The sequence below is a fragment of the Ascaphus truei genome, chromosome 2 (assembly GCF_040206685.1).
Source record: "Ascaphus truei isolate aAscTru1 chromosome 2, aAscTru1.hap1, whole genome shotgun sequence".
NCBI lineage: Eukaryota > Metazoa > Chordata > Amphibia > Anura > Ascaphidae > Ascaphus > Ascaphus truei.
This window is the reverse complement of record NC_134484.1, coordinates 323,128,775-323,149,714: the sequence shown is the minus strand read 5'-3', so window position 1 is coordinate 323,149,714 and position 20,940 is coordinate 323,128,775. Positions and strand designations below refer to the sequence as shown.

Genomic DNA, 20,940 nt, shown 5'->3' with positions numbered 1-20,940 from the left:
ATTAAATATGTAATACAGAACCGCATCTCAGATAACCATACATTAGTACCGCTGTGATGCTCAAACCCAAAATAATGCTTTTTCATGTTTTCCTCTTTCAAAGCCTTAGGTCTTACAGTATAGATGGGACTCTTACAGATCCGATTGTTCGGACTATAGTAATATTCATAGCTCCTTCATCTGGTTGCTTTTACAAAAGTTGTTCTCCTAACAGCACTCAGCAGTAATGCAAATGGCTCCCCAATGTGTAGTAATTTTCTGAGCGTGTCAGACCAGGTTGATTGATCTGACCCTCAGGAGGCTCTTACAAGCTATAAATATTTTGGTCTTTTTTTGGTGGGGGGACCTGTAAGGATTCTGGCACATGGAGTGCGTTTTACACAATGAGGTGTGTGTGTTTCTTCCTGACCTCACAATATATACATTATTATTGCTAACATTTGCTCCGTATACAGTTCACTGCATGTAGATACTGCTTTACAATATAAACATACATTTAATGCAACATCCTGCCAAGTTGTTTCATCACCTGTTTGTGCCTTTAAGGGAGTTCTGTATCAAAGTGGGCTGTAAAATGGGACACATCTGGAGCATAAAATATGTATCAGATATTTGAAAGTGATATGTCCCACAGGAGATGATGGGATTTTTCTTTTGCTTTGATAAATATTGAAGGAGCCACATGTCGGCGAAACGCGCCCTAGTTGCTGGGTACGATGTGGCGCTTCATCACTGACGTCACGTCGCAAGATGGTCAGACAGAGATGGTGCATCTAGGAATGTCGGGGTCGCTTTCCAGCTCTCGTAATGCTCCTTTTTGAGCATTTATACGAACAACCAGTTTCTTTACTATCTGCTCACTACTTGTTAGGCTAAGGCCCCGCTGCACGCGCCCGCACGGCTGCCTTGTTTGCCGGCGGCGCGTACAAGTCACTGCACCGCGATCTGTGGTCTGCAGTTAACTTTTTACGGCGTGGCCAAAACGGGTCGGGTGGGCGCGGCCATGACGTGGGAGGGGCGGGGCCATCACACAAACTCAAAGCACAGCACCGCCTGTCTTCAGACTGGCTGCTGGGATCCAATCTGTGATTGGTTCCCTTGCGTACCACGTGACGCGTCACCGCGCCGGATCACCAGAGGCTTGTAACTCCGTCCAGCTGACACGTCACAGCACGTAGTCAGCCACGGAGGGCGGAGGCAGTGGGGACCACCAGAGGGCAGGTAAGGGGCTGGTGGCCAGAATGCACGCGGCCGCGCGATTCGCCGACCGCAGCGGGTCCTCAGCCTAACACTTCCACAAAAACTCCCAAACTCTCTCCATCACTACCTACTGTAAGGACAGGCCTAAGAATTAATTTTAAAGAAGGCATTACTAATTAGATATAGTATGAGGGATACGAGAACTACTGTATGTAACACGTGGCAGTCTCTGGGTCCTTACAAAATACCTCGGTTACTGTGTTCAAAATATCTCCACAGAACCAGAGCCTTGATGATACAGTACATATGTTTGTAACAGCTTTACAATCAGTATTAGAGCTTCTCAGACCACACAGTTTATAAATATAAGATATTATCGTTTCAGGAGCACACATTGTATCCTATTTGTTTTTATATATCTTCATTAAATTAATCATTATTAAAGGTTACGTTTTACAAACTTTCTGATGGGGAATTCAATAATCACTGATACGTGTGCATCACAAGTAAGGATTCTTTTGATATTATGAGTAAGGATTATTTTTATACAGTATTATAAATAACAGAAAAATGGGAGAAACAACCCCCAGCGATGCTAGCCAGAAAAATGTCCATGTACAAATATATTCCACATATGAACCATAAGATCTCCTTTTGTTTTGCTTGTAGACAGTTATATAAGCCTGATGATCAATATCCCACACAATCAATGGTGTATATATTGTATTTTGAAATCCAAGCACTTTAGGGACACCACTTAGTATGCTTACTCAATATCCTTGCGAACAAGGTAAATCTTAGATGAGTATGCAGTGGTCAACATCATAGCCAATGGTAGCAATAACATGGCAAGTGTAGCAAGTGCATACAAATGAACGGTTCCTCACTGGAATCCGGGTGCTGTCGGCGTGCTCCTACCAGGCAAGGTCAGTGGAGAAATGGAGTGAGAGTCGCGGTGCAGCTGCCTTGGAGAAAAAAAAGTCTAAGAGTTTTCTCTTGCTGTTTTTAATGTGCCATTAAAGTAATCTGTTGTACCAAGAAGACAGCAGTCCGGTTCACATTTTTTTCTCCAAGGCAGCTGCACCGCCTCTTCCACTCCATTTCTATATTATAAATAACTTTTTTTTTTTTTTCAGCCTGAAGACTAAGGCCGCGCGTATAGTGCCGGCGACGCGACCGATGACGTCACCCGTCGCCACTAGCGAAACTAAACATTAGTTTTAAGCGACGTCGCTGGCGACAAGACCAGTGACGTCACGAAGGGGGTGGGCAGCACTCTCTGATTGATTTAGAGACAGTCACATGTGGCGACTGTCTTTAAAACATTCAAATATACCCAGCTTCAAAATTTTTGGTCGCTCCGTCGCCATCGCGCTTACTATCGACGGAGTCAATGGATTTGTTTTGGAGCGACGTCGCCGTCGCCAGGCACTATAAGCGCAGCCTAATACACCGGGTTCTATTTAGGAACCTCGGCAAAATCAGTGTAAAAACAGCACCATGTTAATCAAAGGAAAGAAATCCCACTCAAAGCAGATGGAGTATTGCTAACATATTTTTTATAAATCTGGGGCATTCTTTTCCCCCACTGGTTTTTCCCCAGTTTGGCAGCCGAGGGGCTTGAGTAAGTAGCCCTCCCCCCCCCCCTTCCTATAGGATGTCAACTTGTACAGATGTAGCAAGATCAGAAACAGCTATGAGAAAATAAAAGGTTCATAATGTGCTTTTAAAAAAACATCACATTAAGCTCACTTTGGGAAAACTAAACCTTTAACCTCTTTGCCTTTGTACTATTGAGGTGGTAACAGATTTATGAAGCTTTGGTTCCCACACCCTTCAACTGTATCTATTTAGCAGGTACTGTACCTGTTTCTTTATGTCCTGTACCTATTAAATTCAGCTGTACCTATTTATGTCAGTAGTTAAAGCTCAGAACATTTAGCTAATTAAAGCAGCAGGGAGATTGTGGTTATGTAAATTGTGATGCCTCAGTCACGCTCCAGGGTCTTTTGTCCCGGATTAAAGGCAAGAAACCCTAGGTTTCGTTTAAACAGGGTTTATTTACAGAGCAAAACAAGGATAGAAAACAAAAGGACCAAACTCCACTTTGGAGCTATAACTAATACTCTTATAGTTGCTCACTAGCAGTGGGAGAACTAAACGCTTTCCCCACTCCCTGCACCCTGCACCTGCACTTCTCCCTGCAGTCTCTCCTCGGCTGTCAGTGTGTGGGATTCCAGATCAGACCACCAGCCCAGGGAGGTTTCTGAACTGCCTGTTATATTGCAGTCCATTAATTAGAGCTTAGTTGAGGGGGAAGGGTATACACCCAGGAATGTGCTAGGCCAGTGGTTCCCAAACTTTTTCGGTTCAAGGCTCCCCAAGGCGATAAGGATTTTTTCGCGGCGCCCAAAGTAAAAACAAAGGTGTATATACATACCTAACAGTTGCAGTGCGCAGTTGGTGTCTCTATCACGCTCTCACACACTCACACACTCTCTCTCAGACCTCACTCTCTCTCAGACCTCACTTTCTCTCTCAGACCTCTCTCTCTCCCTTAGACCTCACTCTCTCTCTCTCTCCCTCAGACCTCACTCTCTCTCTCTCTCCCTCAGACCTCTCTCTCTCTCTCAGACCTCTCTCTCTCTCAGACCTCTCTCTCTCAGACCTCTCTCTCTCTCAGACCTCTCTCTCTCTCTCAGACCTCTCTCAGACCTCTCTCTCTCAGACCTCTCTCTAAGACCTCTCTCTCTCTCTCTCTCAGACCTCTCTCTCAGACATCTCTCTCTCTCAGACCTCTCTCTCTCTCAGACCTTTCTCTCTCAGACCTCTCTCTCAGACATCTCTCTCTCTCAGACCTCTCTCTCTCTCAGACCTTTCTCTCTCAGACCTCTCTCTATATCTCTCTCACACCTCTCTCTCTCTCAGACCTCTCTATCTCGCTCTCTCTCAGACCTCTCTCTCTCTCAGACCTCTCTCTCTCTCAGATACAAACACACACACACATAAATACACACACACACAAATAAATACACACACACACAAATAAATACACACACACACACACAAATACACACACACACAGATACACACATTGAAGAGCAGTGGAGAGCAGAGGCAGCGACGGATGTGAGGGGGGGCGAGGGTTTAGGGGGAGGAGATCCGTGCAGGCAGCTCCCTGCACAGTCACTGGGAAGGCAAATGTACAACTCTCCCCTCCCTCTCCCTTCTCCTATCACCCCCCTACGTTCTCCTATCACCCGGGGCAGAAGGGGACGGGACACCGTGCAGACAGAGGAGCAGGAAAGCAGACACACACACTCACTCACTCACCGTGTGCTCTGCACAAAGCCCCGCCCCCGGCTTCCTCTCTGCCTGCAGCCAATCCCCTGCGGCCCGGCCGGCATGAAGGAGGGATGGTGGGGAGTGATGATTGGAGGGTGGTGGGGAGTGATGATCGGAGGGATGGTGGGGAGTGATGATCGGAGGGATGGTGGGGAGTGATGATCGGAGGGATGGTGGGGAGGATAATTGCGACGCCCCTCTAGGCAAGCCACGGCGCACCAGGGCGCCGGGGCGCACAGATTGGGAACCACTGTGCTAGGCCCTATATATCTCCCTTCAAACACCTTCTCACTGAGTACATCACAAAGTATATACAAACAAATAAATAAAATACACATTTGATTGGTGATGTGATCTTTTGCAAATAGTAAATGACATGCGCAGCAATGTCTCTGGCTCCTTTAAACTCTAAGGCCAGGTCCCCGCTGGCTACTGCAGCTCCCGCTGTTGGGGACGCTGCAGGGACAATAGCCGCTGCACAATGGGACCGGGCCCGAGGGGGGGGCGCTGCGCTCTGCCGACAGTGACTCCTGCTCGCAAGAGAATTGTGATCAGGAGTCGCGACGGAGCGCTAAGCCACACCCCCGGCCGTTCAGCCAATGAGGGCGAACCTGCCGGGTGACGTCCCGGCCGCGACCCCGTCCCTCCCCCGTCACACCGTCCCTCCCGTCTTTTGGTCTGTCCTTCCCTGCAGACCAGGGGAATCGGCTGCACGCGCCGCCAGCCTCGCTGACGCGCATGCAGCGCAGGTACTGTGGCCGCAGCCTTATGCTGCGCTTATAGTGCCGGTGATGGCTTGGTCGCGGCAAAAGAAATGTATTGCCGCCACCGCGTACGGTTATAGTAGAAGTGGAGCGATGGAGCAACGGTTTGGTTGTGATCGCTGAAAGTCAAGTCAATTTGATTTTTCCAGCAACCGCAGCGTGACGTCACCGGCACTATATGCGCAGCCTTAGGCTTAGACTAGGATTCCACTTGCTTGGTACGGAACTGTATCTCCTCTATGCTGAATGTACCTATTTCCTTGTCCTGTACTAAATGTTAGAGGCTTCGGGATCCCGTAAAAGAAAAAGAACCCTTACAAAGTTATTGTTCTATTTCATTCAATCCCCTTTCAAGCTGGTAACAGGTTAACACAATGTTTCCAGTGATGTATACTCTGGCCACGGCTTATTATCATCGAGCAGTAGCTGTAAGTGGCACTTGTTTTAGTTAGAGAGCTCTGATGACTGTAATTTGCCTCTTCTCTTTGTGTTCGGTAGCATCGGAAGAGCCGGTTTACAAACACATTGCCAGAAAAAATTACAGCTTGATCATCTTCTTTGTAGGCAAACTAACACTTGTGTAATACGTGATTTTTTGGGGGGTCCAATAACTCAGTGTTGTAATTGTTTTAGGAACTGCTTCTGCGCTGTAAAGGACGTAGCACTTTTTAATTAAATGAGTAGGTTAGATTGCGCTTATATGCCTGTGAATGCACCACTGATCCTCATTATTGTCTTGTCTCCCACACATGCTACCTCTTTTGCCAACCTATCAAAGTAAATGAATAGGTATCCCAAGCACTTTAATGAAAGGGCAGAAAAGTTGTTTAAAGAATTAATTTAATACCATTGACGTTTTTTGAACAGGCAAGCTGATAAAGACCAATATTATTTCACCAGAAACCTTTTGGGAATTAAAGCAGATGGGTAGAAAATATGGGGGTATTCGAGTTATTTAAGTCTCACTACCAAAGTACTGGGGAAAAAACTTGTATAAAAAACTGTACCAGAAGAAAATAAATCCCAATTTATGTGTTGAGAAATCGGATATGGTGAAAATTTAGTGAACAAGCGCTAGTGCTATACAACTTACAATATAACAAAAATGAATATAAAAAATGTGTAATAGCCCCAATGTCCTTGAATGTCAATGGCAGCCTAACCGTCCCACCTGGCTTCTCCAAACCAGAAAATACTCATCAAGCAATTGGCGCCATATAGATCAATTGCTTGTTGAGAAATGGGATGCTATTTTGTTTGCGTTGTCTGTAGACTATAATATCTATAACTAGTTGCTGTAACATTACTGAGACGTGACGTTATTTTAAACAGGAACAGATATTTTGTGCCCCTGAGATAACATGATATCCTCAAAGCTAATTATATGTCAAAACTATTTTAAACAACATCTCATTAGCACGGGGTTTCACGTGACATTATTGCGTTATCGTCAAATAACGTGGCGTTAGGAACGTCTCAATGTTTCTCCTACCCAGACCCTGTAATAGGTCTATAGCGCGAGTTGAGAAAGAGACGAGAGGGAAATAACATCGGCAAATAACGCTATGTTATTTAAATCATACCCAACTGTGGTGTTACACCCATCTAGATTCTGCAAACGTTCCCACACATTCCGTGACTAATTGATATCAAGATTATGCCTACTTTGCATATAATTGGCATATCATTATAATGAACGGCTGTTATAGTTACCACTAGTGTGATTAGATGAGAGATGGTGCTCAAAAAATCATATGCATACTCTATCCAGATATAATTCTAAATTCATAAGTATCCAGGATGCTGTAAAGATGTCCCAATTAAGGCAGTCCGTAAGATATAAAACCCAGGAGAGATAGGGGCCTAATGATGTCCACTTGACAACCACAATAATTGCCCACAATATTGTACTTTCCTCCCCATAAAGTATAATACAATAAGGGTTTAGCATAGGGTAATGTGATACAGGATTACCTGCCAACATCCTGCCAGGACAGTGCAGCCACTCCAGGGCGTGCAGTCCGTGCAGTCCGTTGATGACTAGTCGGGAGAGTATGTAGTGGAACCGGAGCACAGCCAGAATCTAGAGATGAAAAAATTGAAACATTTCCAGGGCAACTCCAAATAAAAAATGAATTTATTGTGTATAGCTCACAATGAATGTAGGGTGGAATGCGCACCTACGCGTTTCGTGCGTCAGCACTTTATCAAGGTGTTACCATAGTTACCACTATGCTGTTTACGGGAGAATACATGCTTAACGCCATGTTAGGTGACTTAACAGAGCTTTGTGAATCTGAGCCTCAGGCTGTGGCCGCAGTGAGTTTGTAGCGGGCACGACGGAGTGCCTGGCGGCGCTCGTTCCCTCCACCCAAGCGATCTGAAGGACTTCAGATCACTCGCGATGGGGAGGCGTGGCGGGGCAGGCGTGCAGGTAGTGACTGGGGCCGGCACCATAGAGGGCTGTATCTTGTTCGCGCCACGCACGACATAGCGCGAGCAGTGGGGACGAGACATTAAGGATCCTTTACCAGGTATCGTATTGTCTATATATATATATATAGACAGGAGATATTTTGTTTGGCAAATTTGGTGCTATTTTTGTACCTGTTTTACAGCCAAGAATTAAAAAAAAAAAAAACATTCTCTCTGTTACTGAACAAGTGAGACGAAAAAAAATGTGCAAAGCTTCCTCTGTCAAATTAAAATACCACTTGTGAGTCTCAGACAGGTCTGCCACCCTGTCTTTCCCCATTATGGCTTAGCAAGCAGTGCTTCTACTGCAGCAAGGAATTCTGGGTAATGACATGAAATGAGCACAGTGAGTCACTCTTTACTTCTATCAATTTTAACATGGACCCCATAAGCTCATGCCTGCCGTATTGCACAGCCATTCAGCACAGCCTGGGTTAAATAAGTTATATGTATTTATATGTATATATTTTTTTTTAATGAGAATCGTTCATTTTACCTGATCATCATCTTGACATTGCAGTCTTGTAACTGTGTGACCAGTTCAGTTTTATGTTGAGCTTTATTGCAAGCCATGGTTAAAACATTGACCAGAAGTAGTTCAAACAGAAGGCTCAAAGTGAAATATTACTGTATTCTGACCATCCAACCTCTTGTTCTGAAAATCTGCCCTATGTTGGCATCATCATCAGTTACACCTCTCTTCGTTAGTTATCCTGGAAAGCTGGTGTTTTTTTGAACAATGTTTTGAGTGAAAAATGACTACTGAATAACAACCCACGGGCAGTGTCATCTTGCAAATACAACTTTTGATTCAATTGATAAAGATAACTCGGTAACCAAATCCCTCTTTTTCTTGTATAGGCTAATTATACGCCGAGATCACCTTTTGGAAGGCACCTTCAACCAAGTGATGGCCTATTCCCGCAAGGAGCTCCAGAGGAACAAACTCTATATCACGTTTGTTGGAGAGGAAGGGTGAGCAGCAATGAAATCTGCAATGAATGTTTCTGCAACCAGCGATGTGTCCAAAGTCACTGATTATATATATATATACATATATATATAATCAGAAACAGGGAACGCACAAAACAAAATAAAAAATAAAGGTAAAGGAAGGGTGCATACTGTCCAAAAAGATACAGAAAAAGGGGACAGGCACTCATATATGCAAAAAAGTGAAATTGGGGTGACCAGACGTCCCAGTTTTCCCGGGATTGTGTCCCGGTGACGCAACGACTTTTTAAAAAGTGCCAAATGGCCCGTTTTTTTTTTTTTGGTTTGGCGTTGGCGCATGCGAGAATGGCTCTTACCGGCCACGCATGTGCAATCGGATCTTGCCAGTCGCATATGCGCGATCAGTGTGGGCCATTCGCACATGCACGTTGGCTCTGGCCGTACACGCATGCGCAGTCAGCACTGGCCATTCACGCATGCGTGACAGTTGTCCCGGTTTTTCACATACATATATATATATACTGTATATACTGTATATACTGTAGTAGCTCAGTGGTGATGTCCCTGCCTTTGAAGCGGGTCAATCTGGTTCGAATCCCATGGTCGGCTCTCCCTGTGGCTTTGGGCAAATCCTTTTATCTTGTTGTTCCTCTGTCACCAGAATTAGCTTGTAAGCTTTTCGCGGCACAGACTTATTGTTCCTGCAAAATTATATATGCATCACTGTCAGCACTATAATTAAAGAACAAGCATTACTATTATTAAAATGCTTATTTGGAGCAAGAAGAAAATGCATGTTTCTTATGTAATGCTAATTATACAAAAATGATATAATGTATATATGATGTATTTATATACTTACTAGAAATTTCTAATTTCTCAAAAAGTCGGACAGATTGTTGCCTGCCGTTCACTTTGCAATGCAGCAGTAGAGCACGGTACACAGAGAGCACAGGGATTTTTTAATCCAGTAACTGCTTTCCTCGCTCCATATTGTGGTACTCGAAGGCACTGGTGCTCAACTCCAGTCCTCAAGCCCCTCCAACAGGTCAGGTTTTCCAGATATCCCAGCTTCAGCACAGGTGGCTCAATCAGAGGCCCAGTCTTTGACTGATTGAGCCACCTGTGCAGAAGCAGGGAATGATTGAGCCTCCTGTGCTGAAGCAGGGATATCCTGAAAACCTGACCTGTTGGGGGGGGGGGGCAAGGGAGGGTCTTGAGGATTGGAGTTGAGTGCCCCTGCTCTAAGCACAGAAGAGGATGTACTGGAGCCAGGGCCAACGTGTGGGGTAATTACAGCAGGTACAGGGCCCCTGTCTGACTGTAGCAATTTGTTTCCTGGAACTTAGACAGACGGAGGTGGTGACATCTTAAATAAGAGTCAAGCACACCTTTAACCCCATCTTAGTGCTTTGGTGAACCCCGCATTAAACAGTATTTTTCGGTCTATGTTTACTCCGCATTGCTATCCCATAAAACACCTTTTAGGGTTGGAAAGGCATCTTACGGCCTATTCACTTTATTGGGCTGAGATGTTTTATGACCCCAAAAGGTGTCTTATAGAAAAGCCCTGCTTAGTAAATATAGGCCAATGTGCATAATGACCACAATAAGGTTGTAAAAATAGTCAATTTATGTTTGCCAGTATCTTTTCAAGATGTATTGTAAACTATTTACCTGACGCCACTCAGAACAAAGAAACACATTAGTTGCCACTGGACAGTGCTCCCATACAAAAAAAAAACAATCTGTTGCTTAAGATGAAGAATCTAGATCTCTTTTTCCTCTTCCAGGTTGGACTACAGTGGTCCATCGAGGGAATTCTTCTTCCTTCTCTCCCAGGAGCTCTTCAATCCCTATTACGGCCTGTTTGAGTATTCCGCAAACGATACATACACTGTACAGATCAGCCCCATGTCTGCGTTTGTGGAAAACCATCTTGAGTGGTAAGCTGTTTTCACACAACCTCAGGAACCTGTTTAAACCTCAGGAATTTGGACACAGTTCTCTCCAATTAGGGAAGACTCATGTGCCGTTTAACCCTTTCACTGACGGGGTGGCGGGGGAGGAAAGGGGTAGCAGTGCCATGCTGGGCAGATAAATGGTTACACGCCCATTTATGAAGGAGTTACACAGAAATCTATAAATATGGATTGTGATTGAATCAGAGTTTTTTTTTAATTCTACGTTGAAAGTCATATGTCCATTTGCGGCTCGTGAGTGGTCTTCAATAGCGGGGCAGAGGCTGCGCATGTACTCAAGATGATTAAAACCATGGTTGACGCTTAAAGCGCACATTGAGTAAAATAAGGTTAGGGCATAGGCGCACAAAAGCGCAATAAAATGGGAGATGTCTGTGCGTCAATTACACGCCAAAAATGCCATTTGCGACCCTTAGAACATAGGCCCTTGTCTATTCCATGTAGGGGTTAATGTAAGGGAGCAATACAAAATGTGGTAGGGGAGCTTCCCCTCTAAGTGGCTCACATCACTATGTTATTTGGTTTGCCTTGGAAGACCAGCATTCCTGGGAACATGTGTAACAGAAGTACAAGGGCACAGCCACCAAAATTACCTTAATCTCTGTTACTGATTGGTTGTGTATTCAAGGAAACCGCTGTGCCATCACATGTAAACATAGATATAGTGCTTTGATTGTGCTGTTATTACAGAATTTCTATTGTTATAGATACTTTAAGTTGACTAGAGAACACACAGAAGGGTGTTTATAGCTGTCCTGTCTTAAACAATGTCATCAAGCAAACAAAAAGTTTTTAGACGGGTTTAGATTGTATAGAGTAGGTGTTAAAACAGAGTCATAATGGGTCACACAAGAACAGCAATATTGTGGCACATATGTAAAGGTGACACATAGTTCAGGGTATATGTGCATTGCAGCATGTCAAGGATTCCTTATTCTGTCCATTAGCATCTGCATCCAAACAGATGTGTGGATGCAGATTACAGGGAGAAAAAAGGGACACACAGTCACACAGTCTGATACATTTAATTATAATTGGTGTGCTATGTAACTCTTCCTTTAAATGGCGTTCTCAGCATCAATTTGATGTTCCAGAGGCCGTTTTTGGAGTTTTTATAAGTGGTTTTCAAAAGGAAGTAAAATTGACCACATTTGAAGCTACGCAGTAGCATAAACTTTGACAAACACTTTTGCAAAAATGTTTAAAATGAGCTGTCCAGGACTCCCCCTTTTTTCCAAGATGGGAATCGGGGTGTCCCCGGAGTTAAACCACTTTCAATTCAGCTCATCCAGAGAAGGAGCTTACTGTTTTTTTTTTACATGGGCCGCATTACGAGGGCCAATAGGGAGCTGCGATGGATGACAGCTTCTTACTGGCCTGCGTAACTTGGGAGATTCAAACCACCATTTTACTTCCCCCAGAGGAAACACTGAACGGCTGCATCTCCGCGACCAGCAGATTCCTGGAGCTGAAATTATCTGGGTTCATCTCCGGGGACTTCGGCTTCCCACGTTCTGCATGTTAAAAAAAAGGCTGTGGGGTAAAAAAAAAAAAAAAAAGAGCTGCATTGATTGCACCTTTTATAATCTTAAACATTTCAAAAAGTGAAACCAAACAGCAACAGATTTGCACGTGCAGTTTTGTTTTATTAGATAAATACTTATTTTGCCGGCCGCAGTTTGGACATTATGAATAGGGTTGAATAGTATTTAGTTTGAGAGCTTTCACATGCTTTAAACAGCATTTTGTTCGGTGCACATTTCTAGCTGTAGGGCAAAGTTTCCAGTCGGTTTTTTTTCCACACAGGAGCACAAGTGACTTAAAACAGAATGTAAAAAAAAACCTAACAGCTGCCTATTGTGCCACATGACGAAACAGCTGTGAGTGGAGCACAATCATTCCACTTATACTGTCAGCTGCCAACCATAGGCTCTTTATTTCCTATGTCATGCCAATACCCTGCAGTCACCTGATGGCGTTATACATACTAATTAAGTCAGCATGTCAGTTTGTGCTTACTGACAAAGTAAACAGTTTCCAGATTTATTGCCCCGAAGCTCTTATGTCATTGTTGCTAGTTATGGCAGGGTCTACAGGGCATGGACTGTAACAGTGCAAGAAATGACCTTGTGGTTAAATCACTTTGACCTTTATGCCATAAATCTTGTCTCGACATTTAGAAACCTAGATTGGCTCATTAACTTACAAAGCTCACAATCAGCACTTTATATTTCCTTTCTATTTTATAACTTGCCAGAAATATTGGCCACTATTCACAAACATGCTTTAGGAAGATGCTGGCCCTTTTTTTTTTTTTTCGTTATAGTGTTCCCCTTTCAAAGTGCTGGATTTGCCTGTGCTGATGTTGAATGAAAGCTAATTTGAGCAGATATTGTGTCTACTGGGTGCTCCCATCTTGCTGGGGGAAAAAACAAAGCCATCTGTTATCCTAACAAGTTAAATAACATATCCTACACCATGTCAGACATCACTGGTATTTTTAATTCACGTTAAATAGGAGCAAAATGGATGAAGCCAGGTGCAGAAATGTACTGTATGCATGTTCCTATTATGTAAAAGTCTGCTATTCTATTTATTTATTTATAACATGTTTTACCAGGAAGTAATACATTAAGAGTTACCTCTCGTTTTCACGTATGTCCTGGGAACAGTTATGATAACAATACATGGTTACATTACATGAACAAAGGTTATGCATACAATTTACAGACAAAAGGGAGTTCAAAAGGAGTGAACAAGTGGACAACACATAGTGGCCCTGAATCCTGGATTTGATCTACGCTGGAAAGGAGGAAATTATCTATCGCAGACTGCACATCTCAGCACTTTACTATTGCTGTGATGCCGCCTTTACTATCTATATTTGCTATGGCCTCTCTTCTTCTCAAATTATGCACTTCTATTGGTGGATAGTCTCGGCCAATGAGATTTGTCCGCGGAGGTTTTCGCGCCATTTCCTACTGCGTGACGTCACTGTTTGGGGGCAGGGGATCGTATACAAGTTCAGGAGCATTAGCTGACGCGAGCATACTCTTTGACAAAGGGATTGTCTCACGAAACGCGTCAGAATGTTCTTTTGTACCCCTCACGTACCATGGATTAAAGGTTTTTTAACAGTTTTTGCTGGTGTCTAGCCCCCGTTTTCTTACACAGCTGTGCTCCGTTTTGGATCCTCGGACCGTCTTCTCTACCTAGACCTGGTTTTCACTAAAAACTTTTCTCTCTCTGATTTCTCCATTTCCCCCTTTCCTCTCTCTGACTATCATCTCATTGTCTCTCTCTCGCTTCTCCCCTTCCCCACCTCCATCTACCCCTCATTTCTGCAGAAAACTGCACTCTATTAACCTAACCGAGTGCATGGAGCCGTCCTGGATAGGCTGCCTTGAGGAGAATGCAGGTGAGCAGCTTTGGGGCATGATTGCAGCCTGTGTGTGAGTTGGGGGCGTGGCTTCACTTTGACCTTGACCTCCAGACAATGGGATCTTGGGATGTCCAGTTGATGTGCGGGTTGTGCTTCTGCAACCAAGGTAAGCCAAGGGTGACCGATGTTCCAGGAGCATGGATTACATCAACGGCCAGGGTCTCCTTGTGGGAATGAGAAGAAAGGGTGAGGGGGCAAGTCTCCAAGGAGATGTATGCCGGGGTGAGCGGAAGGCCGTCGATCCCGACCAAGGCAACGGGAGACTTCTTCCTAATGAGTGGAATCTGGTTCTTTTCAGAGAAGGTCTGGTCCACGACATTTCCTCCCGCGCCGGAATCGATAAATGCCTCTGTGGAGGTGCGGAAGGTAGGGAGACGGGAATGGTCAATTTTTTGGGAAGTTCCTTCCTGGAAAGGGGACAAGGAAATTTAGCACCCAGGGAGAGCCCCTTCGTACTCACTGGGCTTGGTCGTTTCCCGGACATAGTGGACATTCACGGACCAGATGCTCGGAAGATCCGCAATAGTAACATGACCCACCAGCTTGGCGAAACTGTCGTATCGGTGCCCGAGGACGCTGGACTCCGAGTTGCATCGGCTCCGGGGCCTCCAGAGTGGGCAGCGGGTAGACAGCAGGTCCCGTGGTTGAAGAGAACCTGGGAAAAGGGGCACAGAAAGGCATAAATCGGGGGTTGGCAAGACATTGACCCACTTGAATGGCCTGGGAGATGAGTTCCTTCAGAAGTCCAGGCCTGGGTTGTGAGGCGAGTTTGTCCTTCACAGAATTCGTTAAGCCTCACCAGAAGACTGAGACTAAGGCCTCCTGGTCCCATCGTGTCTCGGCCGCTATGTTCCTGAACTCCAAGGCGTACTGGGCCATGGACCGACGTCCCTGTGAAAGCTTATAAACAGGTAAATCTGACGATTGACCCACCAGGCGCTCAGAAATAGAACAATGCTGTCCAGTGATGTATTGGAACTTAGGCTATGGTAGACCCCAGGAATGAAGAAAATATAATGTGTGAAAGATCTTTTCCAGCAACAGGCTCCCTAGGAGCACCATGTAGTTGAGATAAAAAGATTCACTTATCTGACTCAGGGGTAACTGGTTCCATGCCCATGAAGTCCTCCAGTGGTGTAACTTCTCCTGCACGCAGACCTCTCCCTGGAGCTGTATGGATGTGGGGTAAAGCGTGGCCCCCCAGCTTCCCATCTTCACGAGCGACTGACAGCCTCTTCACCGCCAACCCTGCATCCGCTCCATCGCGGTGGGCGGTCACCTGACCGGCGGCCCTTGAAGGATTTCCGGGTCTGGTCACAGGAGGAAGGGATGTCTGGTGCAGCTCGGCGTGTAGGCGGTGATAAGCGCCAATGAAAAAATCCTCCCGAGGGGGGTGAAGATGCCGCACAGCCGCAATAAATGGAAGAAGGCTGATGAGTGACTGAAAAAAGCTTTTATTCACACAGGATCCGCTTGCACTTTGTGTGAATAAAAGCTTTTTTCAGTCACTCATCAGCCTTCTTCCATTTATTGCGGCTGTGCGGCGTCTTCACCCCCCTCGCGAGGATTTTTTAATTCCCTGTGAAAGCTGAAGCAAAGAGTCAGAGGCAGTTTCTTGGCGTGCGGGGGTATCGAAGACCTGTCGAAAGTCTCGTCTAAAGGCAGCGTAATCTTGGGTGATTTCGGGACGTAGTTCCCAAATCGGGGAGGCCCGTGCCAGTGCATTTCCCGTGAGCAGTCTGTAAACATATGCCACTTTCTTACGACCAGTGCAATACTGCTGCGGGGCCATCTCAAACTTGATCTGCGCATTGATTGAGAAATCCACGACAGGCGTGCGGATCCCCCGCGTACGGCTTAGGTGCCGGAATCTTCGGGCCTGGAGTCGCGGCGGACACCGGTTCTACCTGCACCGGTGGTGCCTGAAATGAAAGGTCCTGTACCTGTTGAGTGAGGAGATCCATCTGATCAGTTAAGGCCTGGATTTGTTGATACATGGCCGTCATCATAGAGGCCAGATCAGTCTGGTCTGCATCTTGTGGGCTCGACATAATGTTACGCCGGTGCTGCCCGCAGACCAGACCCGTCCCTTATACTGAGGTGGGGACGTATATGTGCACGCACCCACAGCAGAAGGAGTGTGTCCGGAGTGTGGTGTTTTTGGCGTTGCCAGGCCAGGTGGAAATAGCTGTAGCAATACTTGCCAGTACCGGTGAAAGAAGAGACGTAGTCGTTGCCGTTAGCCAAAGTCTGGGAGAGAAGAGATCCAGAAGGTCGGAGTTCAAGCTGAGGTCGAGGGGCGTGAAATGCAGCGAGGTCAAGTGAGAGCCGGGGTCCAGAGCCAGAGAGTGAAGTCCGCCAAGCCGGGTCGTAACCTGAATAAACGAAGACAAGAGAGAGAGAGCCAGAATAGACATCCGCTAATAGAGACTATGTCGAGCGATGTGGGAATGGCAAGACAGGCATTATATAGTGCGGCTGGCGAATAGAAAGAGGAGGCAGACCTGGAGGAGTGCATGGAGCCGTCCTGGATAGGCTGCCTTGAGGAGAATGCAGGTGAGCAGCTTTGGGGCATGATTGCAGCCTGTGTGTGAGTTGGGGGCATGGCTTCACTGCAGGAGCAGTGATTAAATTAATTTGATCCGGCGCACGCTCCGTAACGAGGGGGAGCGCGCGCCCATGAGTGGTAGCAGCCGGCAGAGCCCCAGCCGCCCGCCGGGGACGAGTCCCCCAACCACGGGGACCGGACGGGACCAGCGACGCGGACATCCCGCAGCAGCGGGCGCAACGAGAGGTGAGGGGAGGTCACGCGGCAACCGGCGTGACCCCCGAATCCTCACACTGTCTCAGAGGAGGATGTGTCACTGCTTATCTCCTCTATTTTTTCAGCTTCCTCAGCTAAGGATTCTTCTGGCTTTGATTCTGCACTCCTACCTCTGTTTGTTGCCTGTTGGGCAGCTGTATGTTTGGCTAGTGCTTTCTTAGGTGGCTCATACTATGTAATTTTGTTTTGAAGTTGCGTGGAGTCCCCAACTCTCACTGTACCCTTGTCCTCACGGGCATGAGTTACTGTGGGATACTGGTGCTTGGGCAGAGCCAATACCTTTTTCCGTATTGGAGGAATCTGTAAGTTACTGGCCTGCAGAGTCTCAACCTGTTTGAGTGCGTCTTGCAAGTCTCTTCTCAGGGAATCTATCTGCGCACTTTGCTTCCTCTGAGTCTGTATCAGAGTCTCCTTCATCTTCTGGAGCTCTGTAATTTTTGTCGTCAAGGTTGCCGCTGCGTCTGTTTTCTCCTTGGTGTACTGACTCAAGGGAATGGAACAGTCTCTCTGTCTCTCCAGCTCTTGCTCCAGTTTCTGAGCCTTCTCACGCTCCCTCTCATACAGAGTCATCTGGTATCGAAGCTCTGCTTCCAATGATGCTCTGAAGACATGCAGCATGGCCTTTAGCTCCTCATACGGCTCTGTGGGGACGTACTGGGTATTCAGACGTTCCTGCAGCGCTTGTACCTCTTTAGCAGCCTGCAGTTTTTCTTCCTGTAGCGTTTGCTGCTTCTCCTCAGCATACTGGAGGTGTGTACGCAGACCTTGCAGTTGGTTCTGCAGTCGGTGCTCTGCTTCAAACTTTTCCTTGACTTCTTCTGTCAACTGAAAATTTTCTTCTTTCAGTTTTAAGTTTTCTCTTTTTAATCTTGAATTTTCTCTTTTTTAGTCTTTGTATTCTTCAGGGCTTCTTTGCAGTCCTCCTTCCATTTACGCACATCTGCTTTGAGAATGACACTCTCCTGGCGTGAGACTTCCTTCTCTAGGTTGAGGGTCTGAAGCTCCTTCTGAGAGACTTTGAGATCTGTACCAAGATTACCAATAGTTTCTTTGGCAATGTCCAGCTTCTCAGTGAGACTGTGTAGTTCCTTTCTGGAAACTTCCAGGTCTGTGCGGCAGCTGTTGGTCTCATGATGTGAGGCATCAAGTGCTCTGCGGAGTGTCTGAACCTCTTTCTGAGATACGTCCACTTCTATCCGGACACTGTTGACCTCCTGTTGTGAGGCATTCAGCTCTATACGAAGAGTGTGAACCGCTTGCTGGAAGACTGTCATCTGCTTCAGTGCCTCCTCATACTTCCGCTTTAGCGTAGCCACCATTTTATCAGATTGGCTCTGCTTTTCATCCATGGCGGAAATAGTAGCCTTTGCATTATCTAGCTCAGTCTTGAGATCCTCCAATTCGGTCTTGGCCGCAGAGTAAATTGCGAGCACAGTCTTCTGTAGCTCAACATTATTTTCTCTCTCCCTTTCCAATTCTTCACAGAGCAGATCACAGTCATGCCTGGCATTTTTCAGGGCATCTTCAGGACTGGTCAAGGGATCATAACTCACTGGTTCCGGCTCCACTTCCCTGGGATGGTTGGTTGAGGGTTCCTCACTGTTGGCACCGGACAGACACTTCTTTGGGGTACACGACTTCTGCCTTGGGCCCTCTGGATATTCGGTTACCCACGGGACGAATTCTCCATTTTCTCTAGGCTGCAGGGCAACTCGGTCCCCCTTTTTCTCCACAGGATCTACGGACGTGTCTGTTCCTTCCACGGTAAGTGAAGAAACGCTTTTCTTTTTCTTTTTCCAGTTCTTTGTTTTGGATGACTCCGTCCCATCCGGAATACTGGGGCCTCCTTCTTTATTTGATACTTTAGCAGCTTCATTATATACGCCAGGCTTTTCTTGCAGTTGCTTTAGCTGACAGAAATATTGGGTGATCTGCTGCTCCCGCTCTGTCTCCTGCTGATCATATTCGTCATCAAAGGGAGCGGTCTTTTCTGTTCGTGCCGAGTTCAGGCACCCCCACCATTCTTGGGGTGTTTTGTGGGTGTGACTCGTTTCGGGTTCCCCGTAAGAGAGGTCTTCCTCTTTATTGGACTGAAAGAGCCACTCTTCCGTGGGGTAGGGTTCATTACAGGAACGCTGCATCTTGTCCTCCATTTTTAGGCTATCAGGTGTAATTTTCTTCCTGACCTCAGGAGGCACTATTGCAGCTGTTGCCACTGTATTTGCTAGAACCCCCAATTGTGGTAGTCCTACAGATGGGCATATTTTGCCTGTAGAGGTCGTAGCTCTCACAGGCATCTCTGTAGACTTTTCTTTCTTGGGAAAATGTATTTATTTATTTTTTATTTTTTTTCAATATCAGCAGTACTGTGCATGCATTTTCTCTTATCAGGTATACAAGATGTGCAGTTGCTAGGTAAAAAAAAGTCTATTTGCTCTACACCATTTATTTGCTAGGTGCAATCTCTCCACTTCAGCAACAGAATTTGGTTTTCTGCCTGAGTTCAGTAATTTTCAGTCTCATCTTTGGGTATTATGGCATTCACACTTCACACTTTTGGGTGTCTGTTTTTGCTCCCAAGATATATATAGGCAGACTTTTTTACTTGCAGAAAAAAAAACATTCTTTCATTCCCGGCAGGGTGACTCAACACTCAGCATTTGTTTGCTAAAAATTCCCGTGCTTCAGCACAGTCTTGTATCAATTTTCACACTTTTCTGCATATACTCCATTCACAGCTGGTAGCCCTATGCAGTGTGGCAACCTTTATTTGCAAAATCAGTACCACTCGTGGGTCACCATCTGTATTCACTGCTTCAGCGAAACTTTTGAAAACAACAAACACCTATCCCTTTTTAAGGGCTGACTCACTTCTTGAACCCTGACTATGGCTGGAAGGCAAAACCCCTATTTCAATGACCATATTACACTTTGTGATAGGCAAAATAAGGTTTAGCTACTTCAGCAGTCTCTTCTGGGTTTTTGTAAGTTTCAGTGCAGTGTGTATCCCTTTAACTCTGATCTCTGCTGCATGATGGGTTTTTTTTTCCAGACTGTTTGTAGGCCAAAAAGCATAACAAAAAATTTCACATAAAAATCTCCGGTCCTTTTTAACTTCAAAGACACCTCTTGTCCCACCTCGGACACCAAATGTAGACGGACGTTCACAGAGGTACACAATTGGAGGCTTTTATAAGGTGAAATTATAATAAGGCTTTATTGTGCCTTTTCCTTTTCATCAGGAAATCATCCAAACACAGGGGGGGGGGGGGGAAACAAAGCTTAATTCCCTTGGGAGTATTTCTAGTGAAATCCCATGCAAATCACAACTCCTAGTTAAGCAGGTCTCCCAGCCCCAAACACATAGCATGACATAAGCAGATATAAAAAGTCTCTTTAGAATGAAAGTCTTATCTGTTAGCTGCTGTAGAGTAAGCTTCTCTGCTCTCCTGGAACCGACCCGTGCGTACACAGAAAATCAGCATCCAGGTTTAGAAGTCTTATTTGGTGTCTTGCAATCAGCTATGCTGGGCAGAGCTCAAGACCGGTCAGCTCCAGAGATGTGTGTTCTCTCCAAAGGTCAGCTCTCATTCAGAGCTAAGGAGTCACTTCCTGTCTCAAAGGCAGGCTTTTTCTACCACCTCTAATCAGGCAGGTGGTGTTAGTTAATTTGCTACCAGCCGTTAACCACATGGGATAAGTCCCCTGTTACACTCCTATTATAATCCCTTCACTTACACACATTTTTAACTCCTCCCTCTACTCTGGTACCTATCCCTCCTTCAAACATGCAACAGTTATACCAATACTCAAAAACAGCAAGCTTGACCCTTCCTGTCTTTCTAACTATCGACCTGTCTCCCTCCTGCCTTTTGCCTCTAAACTCCCTGAACGTCTTGTATTCTCTCACTTGCTCCACTTTCTCAATACCTATTCTCTCCTAGACCCTCTACA

At 45.7% G+C, this 20,940-nt stretch overlaps 1 protein-coding gene across 2 annotated transcripts in view; it reads left to right on the top strand.

The window, feature by feature from the left end:
* The window catches only part of HECW1 (HECT, C2 and WW domain containing E3 ubiquitin protein ligase 1), a 331,172-nt gene that overhangs the window by 287,190 nt on the left and 23,042 nt on the right, over positions 1 to 20,940 (top strand). For both annotated transcript variants that reach the window (XM_075586582.1, XM_075586583.1), the window contains 2 exons: positions 8,646 to 8,759; positions 10,532 to 10,684. In XM_075586582.1, the coding sequence (XP_075442697.1) occupies positions 8,646 to 8,759; positions 10,532 to 10,684 (267 nt within the window). The remainder of the gene's footprint in view (positions 1 to 8,645; positions 8,760 to 10,531; positions 10,685 to 20,940) is intronic.